The 16,161-nt window shown below is 46.2% G+C and overlaps 1 protein-coding gene across 1 annotated transcript in view; it reads right to left on the minus strand.

Moving 5' to 3' along the window:
• The window catches only part of MAP3K13 (mitogen-activated protein kinase kinase kinase 13), a 169,834-nt gene that overhangs the window by 86,336 nt on the left and 67,337 nt on the right, over positions 1 to 16,161 (minus strand). The window contains 1 exon segment of the mRNA XM_038743278.1: positions 2,446 to 3,003. Coding sequence (XP_038599206.1) covers positions 2,446 to 2,929 — 484 coding nt within the window. The 5' untranslated portion in view covers positions 2,930 to 3,003.

Genomic DNA, 16,161 nt, shown 5'->3' on the forward strand with positions numbered 1-16,161 from the left:
GAAGGCCTCCTGGAGGAGGTGAGCTCTCAGCAGGGCCTTGAAGGGAGGAAGAGAGCTAGCTTGGCGGATGGGCAGAGGGAGGGCATTCCAGGCCCAGGGGATGACGTGGGCCGGGGGTCGATGGCGGGACAGGCGAGAACGAGGTACAGTGAGGAGATTAGCGGTGGAGGAGCGGAGGGTGCGGGCTGGGCAGTAGAAGGAGAGAAGGGAGGTGAGGTAGGAGGGGGCAAGGTGATGGACAGCCTTGAAGCCCAGGGTGAAGAGTTTCTGCCTGATGCGCAGATTGATCGGTAGCCATTGGAGGTTTTTGAGGAGGGGAGTAATATGCCCAGAGCGTTTCTGGACAAAAATAATCCGGGCAGCAGCATGAAGTATGGATTGAAGTGGAGAGAGACACGAGGATGGGAGATCAGAGAGGAGGCTGATGCAGTAGTCCAGACGGGATAGGATGAGAGCTTGAATGAGCAGGGTAGCGGTTTGGATGGAGAGGAAAGGGCGGAGCTTGGCAATGTTGCGGAGCTGAGACTGGCAGGTTTTGGTGACGGCTTGGATGTGAGGGGTGAACGAGAGAGCGGAGTCGAGGATGACACCAAGGTTGCGGGCTTGTGAGACGGGAAGGATGGTAGTGCCGTCAACAGAGATGGGAAAGTCAGGGAGAGGACAAGGTTTGGGAGGGAAGACAAGGAGCTCAGTCTTCGACATGTTGAGCTTTAGGTGGCGGGCAGACATCCAGATGGAGATGTCCTGAAGGCAGGAGGAGATGCGAGCCTGGAGGGAGGGGGAGAGAGCAGGGGCAGAGATGTAGATCTGGGTGTCATCAGCATAGAGATGATAGTTGAAGCCGTGGGAGCGAATGAGGTCACCAAGGGAGTGAGTGTAGATTGAGAACAGAAGGGGACCAAGCACTGAACCTTGGGGAACCCCCACAGTAAGAGGATGGGAGGGGGAGGAGGAGCCTGCAAAAGAGACTGAGAAAGAACGACCGGAGAGATAAGAGGAGAACCAGGAGAGGACGGAGTCTGTGAAGCCAAGGTCAGATAGCGTGTTGAGGAGAAGGGGGTGGTCCACAGTGTCAAAGGCAGCTGAGAGGTCGAGGAGGATTAGGACAGAGTATGAGCCGTTGGATTTGGCAAGCAGGAAGTCATTGGTGACCTTTGAGAGGGCAGTTTCCGTGGAATGAAGGGGACAGAAGCCAGACTGGAGGGGGTCGAGGAGAGAGTTGTTGTTGAGGAATTCTAGGCAGCGCGTGTAGACAACTCGTTCAAGGAGTTTGGAAAGGAATGGTAGGAGGGATATGGGACGATAACTAGAAGGTGAGGTGGGGTCAAGAGAGGGTTTTTTTAGGATGGGAGAGACATGGGCATGTTTGAAGGCAGAGGGGAAGGAACCAGTGGAGAGTGAGCGGTTGAAGATGGAAGTTAAGGAGGGGAGAAGGGATGGAGCGAGAGATTTCATAAGATGAGAGGGAATGGGGTCAGAAGCACAGGTGGCCGGAGTAGCACTTGAGAGGAGGGAGGAGAGTTCCTCTGAGGATACCGCTGGGAAGGATGGGAGAGGAGCAGACAGTGTTGAGAGCCGGGGGGTTGGAGAAAGGGGAGAAGAGACTTTGGGGAGGTCGGACCTGATGGATTTAATTTTGTTAATGAAGTAGGAGGCCAGATCGTTGGGGGTGAGGGAAGGAGGAGGGGGAGGAACCGGGGGCCTGAGAAGGGAGTTGAATGTACGGGAGAGCTGGCAGGGGTGATGGGCATGGGTGTCAGTAAGGGAGGAGAAATAAGGGAGGAGAAATAGTATATACATACAAACATATATACAGGTGCTGTGGGGAGGGAAAGGAGGTAAGGTGGGAGGATGGAGAGGGGGAGGAGGGGAGAGGAACGAAGGGGGCTCAGTCTGGACTTGGGAGTCAGAAGTCATGGGTTCAAATCCCAGCTCCGCCAACTGTCAGCTAGCTGTATGACCTTGGACAAGTCACTTAACTTCTCTGTGCCTCAGTGACCTCATCTGTAAAATGGGGATTAAGACTGTGAGCCCCACGTGGGACAACCTGATCACCTTGTATCCTCCCCAGCGCTTAGAACAGTACTTTGCACTGAGAAGCAGCATGGCTCAGTGGAAAAGAGCCCGGACTTTGGAGTCAGAGGTCATGGGTTCAAATCCCAGCTCTGCCAATTGTCAGTTGTGTGACTTTGGGCAAGTCACTTAACTTCTCTGTGCCTCAGTTCCCTCATCTGAAACAAGGATTAAGACTGTGAGCCCCCAGTGGGACAACCCAATCATCTTGTAACCTGAACAGTGCTTTGCACATAGGAAGCGCTTAATAAATGCCATCATCATTATTATCTGCACAGAGTGTTTAACAAATGCCATCATTATTATTATTAATGATACTAATAACAAAAGTCAACAAGGCTTTGAGGAGAGTCCCCAAGTTCCCGCTGTTACCTTGCTGCTGCAGTTTGTAGTCTGTGGAATAAGCCTTCCCTATGATATTCCAGACAGGCCTGAGGCAGCCAAAAAGTCCTTCCAGAAAGCCGCCGCTGCCACTTCCCGACCGGCTGAACTGGATCTTGATGTCCTCTGGGCCTCCGGTGTCGTCCCCATCCATCGCGCCGTCGTTCCCCGGAGAACCGGCCGGCTCCGACTCGTCTTGCTCCCTCAACTGCAGCACGCTGTTCTCAAACTGGTCCCTGGAGTCTTCGCTCACGCTGGTCAACACCGTGGCGGGGACAGGGCTGCTCCAGGCCTCGGCCGGTTCCCCCCGAGGCAGCCCCTTCTCTGGCGGCTCCTCTGGGGTCTTCGCGGAAGGGGGGTCGTCGTGGACCCCGGGGAAGGTCCCGCTGTGGCTCGGAGTCTCGGGGATCAGGTTGGGGGAGGAGGACCAGCTCGGGGGCTCTTGAGGGCCTGCCATCGGGCCGCGAGGGCGCATGTGGCGGGCGGCCCCAGGACGAGGTTCAGAGGATCACGAAGCCCCAGTCCGGTTGGGAGAAAGGGCTCCAGCACCTGGAAAAGAGAAGCAATCAATCAATCAATCGTATTTTTGAGCACTTACTGAGTGCAGAACACTGTACTAAGCGCTTGGGAAGTACAAGCCAGCAACATATAGAGACGGTCCCTACCCAACAGCGGGCTCACGGTCTAAAAGAGAAGCAAAGGGGACGTTACGCCATCCGGATGACCATCGGTTAGGCCTGAAACGATCGCACGATTGAAAATTGGGATGGACCCACAGAGAGGCAGCGTGGCCCAGTGGAAAGAGCCCGGGCTTGGGTGTGAGAGGCTGTGGGTTCTAATCCCAGCTCTGCCATTTGTCGGCTGGATGACCTTGCGGTTGAGTCACTTCTCTGTTCCTCAGGTCCCTCATCTGTAAAATGGGGATTAAGTCTGGGAGCCCCACGTGGGACAACCTGATTCATTCATTCGTTCATTCAGTTGTATTTATTGAGCGCTTACTGTGTGCAGAGCACTCTACTAAGTGCTTGGAAAGTATAATTTGGCAACATATAGAGACGCTCCCTACCCAACAATGGGCTCACAGTCTGGAAGGGGGAGACAGACAGCAAAACAGAACAAGTAGACAGGTGTCAATACCATCAAAATAAATAGAATAATAGATATATACACATCAGTAATCAAATAAATAAAATAATAAAGCAGCATGGTGTTGTGGATAGAGCGTGGGCCGTGGCGTCATGAGGTCATGAGTTCTAATCCCCGCTCAGCCACTTTTCTGCTCTGTGACCTTGGGCAGATCACTTCACTTCTCTGTGCCTCAGTTGCCTCCTCTGTAAAGTGGGGATTGAGACTGTGAGCTCCACATGGGACAAGGGACCGTGTCCAATCCGATTTGCTCGTATCCACCCCAGCGTTGAATACATTGCCTGGTACATAGTAAGTGCTTAAGCAAATGCCATCATCATCATTAAGAGAAGCAGCGTGGCTCAGTGGAAAGAGCCCGGGCTTTGGAGTCAGTGGTCAAGGGTTCAAATACCGGCTCTGCCAGTTGTCAGCTGTGTGACTTTGGGCAAGTCACTTCACTTCTCTGGGCCTCAGTTACCCCATCTGGAAAATGGGGTTGACTGTGAGCCCTCTGTGGGACAAGCTGATCACTCTGTAGCCTCCCCAGCACTTAGAACAGTGCTTTGCACATAGTAAGCGCTTAATAAATGCCATCGTTATTATTAATATTATTGATGAACGGGCCCAAGACAACAACAGAACGTCCCAAATACAATTTTTAAATGTGGAACTTTCTGGAAGCCTCATCTCTCATCTCTGAGTGCACAGAGATGCAATCAGATGAGAGTGTCATGGGTTATAATCCCCGCTCCACCACTTGTCTGCTGTATGACCTTGGGTAAGTCATTTCATTTCTCTGGGCCCCAGTTACCTCATCTGGAAAATGAGGACTGAGACTGCAAGCCTCACATGGGACAGGAACTCTGTCTTACTTGATTTGCTTGAAAGGACCCAAGACAACAACTGAACGGTCCAAATACAATTTTTAAATGTGGAACTTTCTGGAAGCCTCATCTCTCGTCTCTGAGTCAGGGAGAAACTGACGACCTCCATTTTGTTGTTTTCAGAGCTAAATGACTAACCGTTGATGAGGTTTGGGTTTTCAACTCCGCTCTTGTGTGATACCCCCGTAGGAACATCAGGGTGTGGGTGAAACACTGAGTGCTCACCGCCCCCACGCCCCCAAAAAGCTTGGGGGTGGTCTGGGTTTTACCGCTCTCACTCATCCCTCCCCGGGAACGGGTATGTAATTGGACTCAACATCCCACTGATTTTCAAGGAATGAGAAGTGTGTGGCAGGGATTCGAAGCAAACGGTCACGACTCTAGTACGCAGCAGGAATTTCTTGTCCTGGAAGAACGTGGGAAAGATGACGTGAAGATGCCTCGTGGGACCCTCTTTTAGCTAACGTAACCAACCGATCGCTGTACATGCGAAAGATGTGCAGTTCAGAGAGGAGCCTGGCATTTCTATCCATCAATCAATCAATCAATCGTATTTATTGAGCGCTTACTGTGTGCAGAGCACTGTACTAAGCGCTTGGGAAGTACAAGTTGGCAACATATAGAGACGGTCCCTACCCAACAGTGGGCTCACAGTCTAGAAGGGGGAGACAGAGAACAAAACAAAACATATTAACAAAATAAAATAATTAGAATAGATATGTACAAGCAAAATAAATAAATAAATAGAGTAATAAATACATACAGACATATATACATATATACAGGTGCTGTGGGAAAGGGAAGGAGGTAAGGCGGGGGGGTAGAGAGGGGGAGGAGGGAAGGCCTCCTAGACTGTGAGCCCCTTGTTGGGCAGGGACCGTCTCTATGTGTTGCCAATTTGTACTTCCCAAGCGCTTAGTACAGTGCCCTGCACACAGTAAGCGCTCAATAAATATGACTGAATGAATGAATTAAGCACCCCAGGACCTCTCCTAAAAGGTTAAAAGGATCATATGGGGGTGAATGTCGAGTTCGGATTGCAGCCTCCTGTTGCTCTGGCATTCTTGTGGCCCCACTTAGGACCATAATTCTATTTGTTCTGATGATTTTGTCACCTGTCTATGTGTTTTGTTTTGTTGCCTGTCTCCCTCTTCTAGACTGTGAGCCTGTTGTTTTTTTTGTTTTTTTTTTCAATTGTATTTATTGAGCGCTTACTATGTGCAGAGCACCGTACTAAGCACTTGTTGTTGGGTAGGGACTGTCTCTATATGTTGCCAACTTGTAATAATAATAATAATAATGATGATGGCATTGATTAAGTGCTTACTATATGCAAAGCGCTGTTCTAAGTGCTGGGGAGGTTACAAGGTGATCAGGTTGTCCCATGGGGGGCTCACAGTCTTAATCCCCATTTTCTAGATGACGTAACTGAGGCACAGAGAAGGTAAGTGACTTTCCCAAAGTCACACAGCTGACAATTGGCAGAGCCAGGGTTTGAACCCATGACCTCTGACTCCAAAGCCCGGGCTCTTTCCACTGAGTCACACTGCTTCTCTTAACTTCTCTTGTACTTCCCAAGTGCTTAGTCCAGTGCTGTGCACACAGTAAGTGCTCAATAAATACGATTGAATGAATGAATGAACCAATCAGTTAGTGATACTTATTGAGCACTTTCTGTGTGCAGAGCACTGTTCTGAGTGCTCGAAAGGGTACAATAAAGTAGGTAGATACAATCCCTGTCATATCCGTAATCCATTTCTCATATCTGCAATTTATTTATATAAATGTCTGTCTCCCCCTTGAGACTGTAAACTCATTGTGGGCAGGGAATGTGTCTGTTTACTGTTAAACTGTACTTACCCAAGAGCTTAGTACAGTGCTTTGCACACAGTAAGCGCTCAATAAATATAATTGAATGAATCCCCGCACACAGGGAGCTTTCGATCCAAAATAAAGGACACCTTGGGCTTCTGGGTGTGTGGCAGCTCTCTGTGAAATAAATTGGGAACATTATCGAGCTGGTTCCCTTAGATATCTACTGGCTGCTGAATGCATAATGGGTCTGGGAACCACCCTTCCAACCGGTTATAATAATAATAATAATGTTGGTATTTGTTAAGCGCTTACTATGTGCAAAGCACTGTTCTAAGCGCTGGGGTAGATACAAGTTGATCAGGTTGTCCCACGTGAGGCTCACAGTCTCAATCCCCATTTTACAGATAGGGTAACTGAGGCACAGAGAAGTAAAGTGACTTGCCCAAAGTCATACAGCTGACAATTGGCAGAGCCGGGGTTTGAACCCATGACCTCTGACTCCAAAGCCCGGGCTCTTTCCACTGAGCCACGCTGAATGTTGTTGACCTAGAAGTGGGCATCAACAAAGGTGGCCTTAAGAGATGCCCTCTTCGGTGGGGTCCGACACACTCCCCGCATGGGCCCATTCCTGCTGGGACGAGATTAGAACCCAGAACATCGTGGGTTATAATCCCCGCTCCACCACTTGCCTGCTGTGTGACCTTGGGTAAGTCACTTCATTTCTCTGGGCCTCAGTTACCTCATCTGGAAAATGAGGACTGAGACTGCGAGCCTCACATGGGACAGGGACTCTGTCCTACTTGATTTGCTTGTAATAATAATAATAATGATGATGGCATTTATTTCTAGACTGTGAGCCCACTGTTGGGTAGGGACTGTCTCTATATGTTGCCAACCTGTACTTCCCAAGCGCTTAGTACAGTGCTCTGCACACAGTAAGTGCTCAATAAATATGATTGATAGATTGATTGATTGATTAAGCACTTACTATGTGCAAAGCACTGTTCTAAGCACTGGGGAGGTTACAAGATAATAATAATAATAATAACGATGGCATTTATTAAGCGCTTACTATGTGCAAAGCACTGTTCTAAGCACTGGGGAGGTTACAAGGAGATCAGGTTGTCCCACGGGGGGCTCACAGTTTTAATCTCCATTTTCCAGATGAGGTAACTGAGGCACAGAGAAGTGACTTGCCCAAAGTCACACAGCTGACAATTGGTGGAGCTGAGATTTGAACGCATGACCTCTGACTCCAAAGCCTGTGCTCTTTCCACTGAGCCATTCTTCTTCTCTAAGCAGCATATCTAAGTATTTAAGTATCCACCCCAGCACTCAGTTCAGTGCCTGGCACCTAGTAAGTGTTTACCGAATACCATAATTTTTTTTGTTATTATTGTCTGCTGTGTAGCGTTGGGCATGTCCACTTCTCTGTGCCTCAGTTTCCTCATCTGTAAAATGGGGGTTAAGACTGTGAACCCCTTGTGGCATAGGGATTGTATACAACTTGTACGCTTGTATCCATCTCAGCACTTAGTACAGTGCCTGGCACATAGTAATGCTTGAACAAATGCCATTGTAATTATTATTATTATTAATTCTTTTAGACTGTGAGCCCACTGTTGGGTAGGGACTGTCTCTATATGTTGCCAATTTGTACTTCCCAAGCGCTTAGTACAGTGCTCTGCACATAGTAAGCGCTCAATAAATACGATTGATGATGATGATTAATTCCATGTGGCCATCAAACAGGCTTTCCTTGGGCTCAAACGATAATGATCTGTACCAACAAAGGAAGGGAAATTGAGAGTCACCAGAGCAAAAGAGAATGAAATTATTACCACGACTACATTCAAATACAGTTAAACTGACTTTATTCATTCAGTCATTCAATCGTATTTATTGAGCGCTTACTTTGTGCAGAGCACTGTACTAAGCGCTTGGGAAGTACAAGTTGGCAACATACAGAGACGGTCCCTACCCAACAGTGGGCTCACAGTCTAGAAGGGGGAGACAGAGAACAAAACAAAACATATTAACAAAATAAAATAAATAGAATAAATATGTACAAATAAAATAAATAGAGTAATAAATACATACAAACATATATACATGTCTTAATGGACATGAAGGCCTCCTAGAGGTTTTCTTCTACCTCACTGTATAGCTGAGGTAGTACTTTGCGGCAACAGCTTTTACTACTCCATTCTAATTAGAATCTGCACATGAAACTTCTCCAGCGCAGTGTGGCACACATCATTTCCCTTCTTCAGAATGTGTTTTGTTTTTTTTTTTGGATAAGCTCAAAAGCTTTACATTTAAGGAGGAATGTAGGAGGATTCGATCTAAATTTTACCTGTTTCTTCCTACATCTACATGTCCCCACTGCACAGCGAAGCGGTTGGTAAGCGACTTTCAAGGGCTTTCAACCTTGTGACATTCCCCAATTATCTCTGAGTCGGATGACCCCACTGTTGGGTAGGGACCGTCTCTAGATGTTGCCGACTTGTACTTCCCAAGCGCTTAGTACAGTGCTCTGCACACAGTGAGCGCTCAATAAATACGATTGAATGAATGAATGAATGAATTGTCTAACTTTCTACCTTTCCAGTTTTTCTCTCCCCTCTCCACAGATGTCTTTATCTGTAGGGAAACTGCTAGCTTTATAAGGATTTCTAGACTGCAGGCTCCTCCTTCTAGATTATAAACTCCTTGTGGGCAGGGAATGTCTCTCCCGACTCTGTCATATTGTACTCTCCCAAGCACTTAGTATGGTGTTTTGCACATAGACAGCACTCAATAAATACAATTGATCGATTGAATATTAAATGTCAAATATTTTCAACTTGGAGGAAATTCGAGTCAAAGGAGCTATTGCTTATGAGGAGAAGGTAGGAAGAAAATGAAGCCCGAGCATGGAAATAACAGGGGGACAGACAGAGATGGAGAGTTAGACAGAAGAGAGAGAAAGAGAAAAAGAAATTACAAAGATAGTCTCTCTTGTGAGAGAAGCAGCGTGGCTCAGTGAAAAGAGCACAGCCTTTGGAGTCAGAGGTCATGGGTTCAAATCACCGCTCTGCCAATTGTCAGCTGTGTGACTTTGGGCAAGTCACTTAACTTCTCTGTGCCTCAGTTACCTCATCTGGAAAATGGGGATTAAGACTGTGAGCCCCGCCTGGGACACCCTGATCACCTGGTAACCTCCTCAGCGCTTAGAACAGTGCTTTGCACATAGTAAGCACTTAATAAATAAGCACTTAATAAATGCCATTATTATTATTATTGTGAGAAAAGAAGAATTGGGGAAGTAAGGCAAGAATTGTGCAATACGTTCTCTGTGTGACATATGCTTCTTTGGCAGGGCCCCTCAGCACCTGTGGAACTTGTTTTTATGGTATTTGTTATGCACTTATTATGTGCCAGGCATTGTCAATCAATCAAGTTATTTATTGAGTGCTGACTATGTGCAGAACACTGTACTAAGCGCTTGGAAGAGTACAATATAACAGAGTCAGTAGACACATTCCCTGCCAACAAGGAGTTTACAGCCTAGAGAGAGAGCCGGGCAGTAATAGAAATAAACTACTATGTGCATAAGTGCTGTGGGGCTCAGGGAGGGATCAGACAAACTAATAATGATGGCATTTGTTAATCACTTACAAGAGCCCGGGCTCTTTCCACTGAGCCACACTGCTTCATGTGCTTAGTACAGTGCTCCACACACAGTAAGCACTCAATAAATATGACGGACTGACTGACAGTTTGAATATATGGGTTGAAGGAGAGAGATGAGTAGAGGATGGTGACAAGATTTCAGGCTTATAAAATACGGAGGATAGTGGTACTGTCTATAGTGATGGGAAACACCAGGGGAGGACAGAGTTTGAGAAGATAAAGAGTTCTGTTTTGGACATGTTTAGTTTGGTGTTTACGGTGACAAAGTATGGATCTGAAAGCTGGACCATGAAAAAACAGGATACAAAGAGCACCAATTCTTTTGAAATGTGCTGTTGGAGAAGGCTTTTGCGAGAGGCATCCACTACCCGAAAAACAAACCAATGGGTTTTAGAGCAAATTAAGCCGGTGTAGTCTTTGGAAGGCCAAATGATTCAACTTAGAGGAACATATTTTAGACACACCAAAATAAGGACTAGTCCTCTGGAAAAGAAGACACTAATGCTAGGAAAAGTCCAGGGAAAATGTGGAAGAGGCAGACCAGCAGCTAGATGGATAAAAACCATAACAACGATAATGGATGAGTCATTAGCTAGGTTACAGATTATGGTGGAAGATAGGATGTTCTGAAGTCAATAAATCCATAGAGTCACTATGAATTGGAAATGACTTGATGACATTTGATAATAATAATAATAATAATAATAATAATAATAATAATAATAATAAAAGTTTGAGGTATCTGTGGGACTTCCAAGTAGAGATGTCTTCAAGGCAGGAGGAAGTGCAAAACTGCAGAGAAGGAGAGAGAGATGGGGATGTAGATTTGGGAATCATCTTAATAATAATAATAATAAAAAAGAAGAAGAATATTTCTTAAGTGCTTACTATGTGCCAGCTGTTCTAAATGCTGGGGTAGATACAAACTAATCAGCTTGGACCACTGTCCAAGTCCCAAGTGAGACTTAATCTCCATTTTAAAGGTGAGGTAACTGAGGCCCAGAGAAGTGAAGTAACTTGCCCAAGGTCACACAGCAGACAAGTGGCAGAGCAGGGACCTTCTGATTCCCAGGCCCGTGTTCTGTTCACTGGGCCATGCTGCTTTGTTGAAGCCATGGAACCAAATGGGTTCTCCAAGGGAGAAGGTGAATCAATCAATCAATCAATCGTATTTATTGAGCACTTACTGTGTGCAGAGCACTGTACTAAGCGCTTGGGAAGTACAAGCTGGCAACACATAGAGACGGTCCCTACCCAACAGTGGGCTCACAGTCGAGAAGAGTGGAGACCAGAAGAGGACCCCGAACTGAACCTTAAGGGACCCCCACAGTTAGGGGGTGGGAGGCAGAGGAGGAGCCCACTAAGGAGACTGAAAATGAACATCCAGAGAGATAGGAGGAGAACCAAAACAGGACAGTAACAGTGAGCTCAAGGAGAATAAATACAACCTAAAGGCCAAGTCGATAACCTCAAATATTAGATACGATAGATTCTAGGAAAGCAAGCGATAGACAGATCTTCTAGACTGTGAGCCCACTGTTGGGTAGGGACCGTCTCTACATGTTGCCAACTTGTACTTCCCAAGCGCTCAGTACAGTGCTCTGCACACAGTAAGTGCTCAATAAATATGATCAATCAATCAATCAATCGTATTTATTGAGCGCTTACTGTGTGCAGAGCACTGTACTAAGCGCTTGGGAAGTACAAGTTGGCAACATATAGAGACAGTCCCTACCCGACAGTGGGCTCACAGTCTAAAAGGGGTGACAGAGAACAAAACCAACCATACTAACAAAATAAAATAAATGGAATAGATATGTACAAGTAAAATAAATAAATAAATAAATAGAGTAATAAATATGTACAATATTTATTGTACATTGATTGAATGAATGAATGAATGAATGAATCTGTAAAATGGAACAACAGCCCTTGTTTGCAGAGAGTCACCTACTGGGGCGTTGGAAAAATGATTTGTTAAACCCACATATGGCTTATCAGTGCTAACGCTGCCTGCATTATTATCTGGTTAGCATAAACGGGGTTAGAACTTTTAGCATAATTCAGCCTAGAAGGGCTGAAAAGCTTTAGGATGCGGCGCAGTTTTGCTAACGAGACATTTTCTCGGTGAGAGTGCTCCTGTGGCTAAGTGGAAAGAGCATGCACCTTGGAGCCAGAGGACTTGGATTCTAATCCCACTTCATTACTGGGTGACCTTAGGGAGGTCATTCTGCTTCTCTGTGCCAGTTTCCTCATTTGTAAAATGAGAATTCAATACCTGTTCTCCTTTCCCCCATAGACTGTGAACCCCACAGGGGACCAGGGATTCTTTCCAACTTAATTGACCTGTATCTGTCCCAGTGCTTAGTACAGTGCTTGGCGCATAGAAAGCACTTAACTAATTATTATTTGTATGATATTTGTTAAGCGCTTTCTATGTGCCAAACACTGTTCTAAGCTCTGGGGTAGATACAAGTTAACTGGGTCGGATACATGGGGGGCTATTATTATCCTTGTGTTCCTCCAGAAGATCATTCAGAGAAGCAGGGTGGCTTAATGGAAAGAGCCCAGCCTTGGGAGTCAGAGGTCATGGGTTCAAATCCCAGCTCTCCCAATTGTCAGCTGTGTGACCTTGGGCAAGTCACTTAACTTCTCCGTGCCTCAGTTACCTCACCTATAAAATGGGGATTAAGACTGTGAGCCCCACATGGGACAACCTGATCACCTTGTATCCTCCCCAGTGTCTAGAACAGTGCTTGGCACATAGTAAGTGCTTAACAAATGTCATCATTATTATTATTATTAGTATTCAGGTGTTGGCTCATTATGGGCACGGAATGGGTCCGCTAATTATCATCATCATCAATCGTATTTATTGAGCGCTTACTGTGTGCAGAACACTGTACTAAGCGCTTGGGAAGTACAAGTTGGCAACAAGCGCTAATTCTGTTGTACCGTTCTCTCCCAAGCACTCAGTACAGTGCTCTGGACATAAGTAAGCGCTTAATAAATACCACTGATCGATCGATTGCTCTGAAGTCCTCCAAACACAGCAGCGGGGTCAGGGGCTTCGGCTGGGAGTGAAAAAGTCTAAAACCTGGTCTGGTGATCAAACGGACCTGATGATATCAATATTCCTTAGGCTAGTCTCAGAGGTGGCATGTTCACCTCCAAATTTGTGGTCTGTCACATAGTCCTCTGCCTACGGTAAAAGCGCTCAGTAAATATGAACAATTGATTAACTGATTGATAGCATAATTTCCACAGACTTTGAAGAGGTTCTCAGTGTTAGGTTTATCTAACACAGCTTCGGTTGGAGTTTTCAGCAAAAAAATTATCTTTAAAAAATACCCTTGAATATCCCAGACATAATCAGATGGACGGTATAATAGTTGAAGTTTCCTGGGAGGCTGAATGCTGATGTTTGTGCAATGGAATTAATCTTTTAGACACCCTAAATGCTATTTTTAGAATTTAGGTGCCAAATATCTCTCGGGCTTACTTGCCCCTAGCTTCAACTCTCTCCTGAAGCAGCAGGGTGTAGCGCTTAGAGTACGGGCCTGGAATTCAGAAAGTCATGGGTCAGAAATCGTGGGTTCTAATCCCGGTTCCACCATTTCCCTGCTGTGTGACCTTGGGCAAGTCACTTCATTCCTCTGGGCCTCAGTTACCTCATCTGTAAAATGGGGGATTGAGACTCAGAGCCCCACGTGGGACAGGAACTGTGTCCAACCTGATTTGCTTGTATCCACCCCAGTGCTTAGTACAGTGCCTGGCACATAGTAGTAAGTGCTTTATGAGAAGCAGCGTGGCTCAGTGGAAAGAGCGCGAGCTTGGGATTTGGAGGGCATGGGTTCGAATCCCGGCTCTGCCACTTGTCAGCTGTGTGACCTTGGGCAAGCCACTTAACTTCTCTGAGCCTCAGTTACCTCATCTGTAAAATGGGGATTAAGACTGTGAGCCCCATGTGGGACAACTTGATCACCTTGTATTCCCCCCCAACGCTTAGAACAGTGCTCTGCACATAGTAAGCGCTTAACAAATGCCATTATTGTTATTATTATTATTACTATTAACAAGTTATTATCACTATTATTTCCCAGTCCCCTACCTAACCCTTTTTTTTTTTACTGTATTTGCTAAGCGCTTACTCTGTGTCAGGCACTGTACTAAGCTCTGGGTTAGATACAAGCTAATCAGGTTGGACACAGTCCCTGTCCCACATGGGGCTCGCAGTCTTAATCCCCATTTTATAGAAGAGATAACTGAGGCACAGAGAGGTTAAGTGACTTGCCCAAGGTCACACCACAGACAAGCGGTAGAGCAGAATTAGAATCTAGGTCCTTCTGATTCCCAAGCCCGTGTTCTTTCCACTAGCCGTGCTGCTCCTGCTTCGCACATAGTAAGCGCTTAACAAATGCCGTTATTATTTTTATTAAATGAAAGCGCACTGGATTCTAAATTGCTCTTAAAGCAGGCAAACTTCCAGGGCAACTTTCCCTAGACAATATGCACCACCCCGTTTACCCCTCTCCTTGAGGATCAATGCTCCGAAGATCATGGGACACAGCTTAGCATGACTTGTTGCCCAGAAAGCAGGCTTAGGCGGGGAACAGATGCTGTCAACATGGTGAAACCCAAAGCAAACAGAGGCCTAAAGCAGCCGAGACCTTGCTCTCCCACCTCACATGCTGGAGGAGAGAATTCTTCAGTTTCACAAAAGATAACCGATATCTTCCCTTCACTCATAATTATAAAGCGTGCGCGATTATGCAGGTCACGTGGAGGAGCCTTTCTAGTGCTGAGCAGGAGAAAAGTCAGAATTGCCAAAAGGGATAAGAATACTAGCAAGATTCCTCACAGCTGACAGTATAGATGATCTATGATCACAAACTCTAAACACTAAAAAAAGTTTAACGAACGGATTAGGAATATGTGCTTTATTGTGTGCCTTATTCGGCGGGCCATGGTGTAAACTGCTATCTGAGAGAAACTGTGGAGACCTCAGAGGTGCCAAAAGCCAAAGTCTGAGATTGCTTTTTACTCACCAAATTGGCAGCTCTCCAACTGCCTTTAGTCTGTGGAGGCTTTCGTAGAATACCTTGAAATACTTTGAATACCACAGGAGGCATATTTGATTCAAATCCCAGAGCGGAATCGGAGTGTGAACACTCAAAATGTCTCCATCGCACTCACAAAACGTAATCATTAAAGCCACCTCAAGCATACACAAGGAAATGAGTGTCTTCAGTCCAACTGTGTTGCTTTAAACCCTAAAAACAAATATTGTCACACACGGGGTGGTGAGCCGGCTTTAAGGTAACCAGGCATCCTGAATTAAGCACACAGTCCTTCAATGCCTCTAGGGGGGTAGGTCCTTAAAAAAAAAGCAAAGAGGCCATAATAATAATTATAATGGCATTTATTAAGCACTTACTATGCATACGGTAAGTGCTCAATGAACACCACTGATTGATTGGTTGATTAATAACTGGGGTATTTGTTAGGCCCTTACTATGTGCCGAACGTTGCAGCATGGCAGAGTGGATAGAGCTTGGGCCTGGCAGTCAGAAGGTCTTGGGTTCTAATCCTGGCTCCACCACTTGTCTTGTGTGGCTTTGGGCAAATCACTTGGCTTCTCTGTGCCTCAGTTACCTCATCTGTAAAATGGGGATTCAAACTACGGGTCCTATGTGGGACACGGACTGTGTCAAACCTGAATTGCTCATATTCATTCATTCCTTCATTCGTTAAGTAGTATTTACTGAGCGCTTACCGTGTGAATTTACCGTGCTAAGCGCTTGGGAAAGTACAATACAACAATAAACAGTGGTATTCCCTGTCCAAAATGAGCTTACAGGGTGGGGGTGGGGGGAGACAGACATCAATAAAATAAATAAAATGACAGATAAGTACATAAGTGCTATGGGGATGGGAGGAGGGAAGAGCAAAGGGAGCAAGTCACTCAGAAGGGAGTGGGAGATGAGGAAAAATAGGACTTAGTGTGGGAAGGCCTCTTGGAGGAGATGTGCCTTCGATAAGGCTTTGAAGTGGGGGCAGAGTAATTTAATTGTCTGTTGGATTTGAGGAAGGGAGGGTGTTCCAGGCCAGAGGCAGGATGTGGGCAAGGTGTCGGCGGCGAGACAGGTGAGACTGAGACACAGTGAGCAGGAGCACTAGAGGAGTGAACTGTGAGGCTGCGTTGTAG

The sequence above is a fragment of the Tachyglossus aculeatus genome, chromosome 1, assembly GCF_015852505.1.
Source record: "Tachyglossus aculeatus isolate mTacAcu1 chromosome 1, mTacAcu1.pri, whole genome shotgun sequence".
NCBI lineage: Eukaryota > Metazoa > Chordata > Mammalia > Monotremata > Tachyglossidae > Tachyglossus > Tachyglossus aculeatus.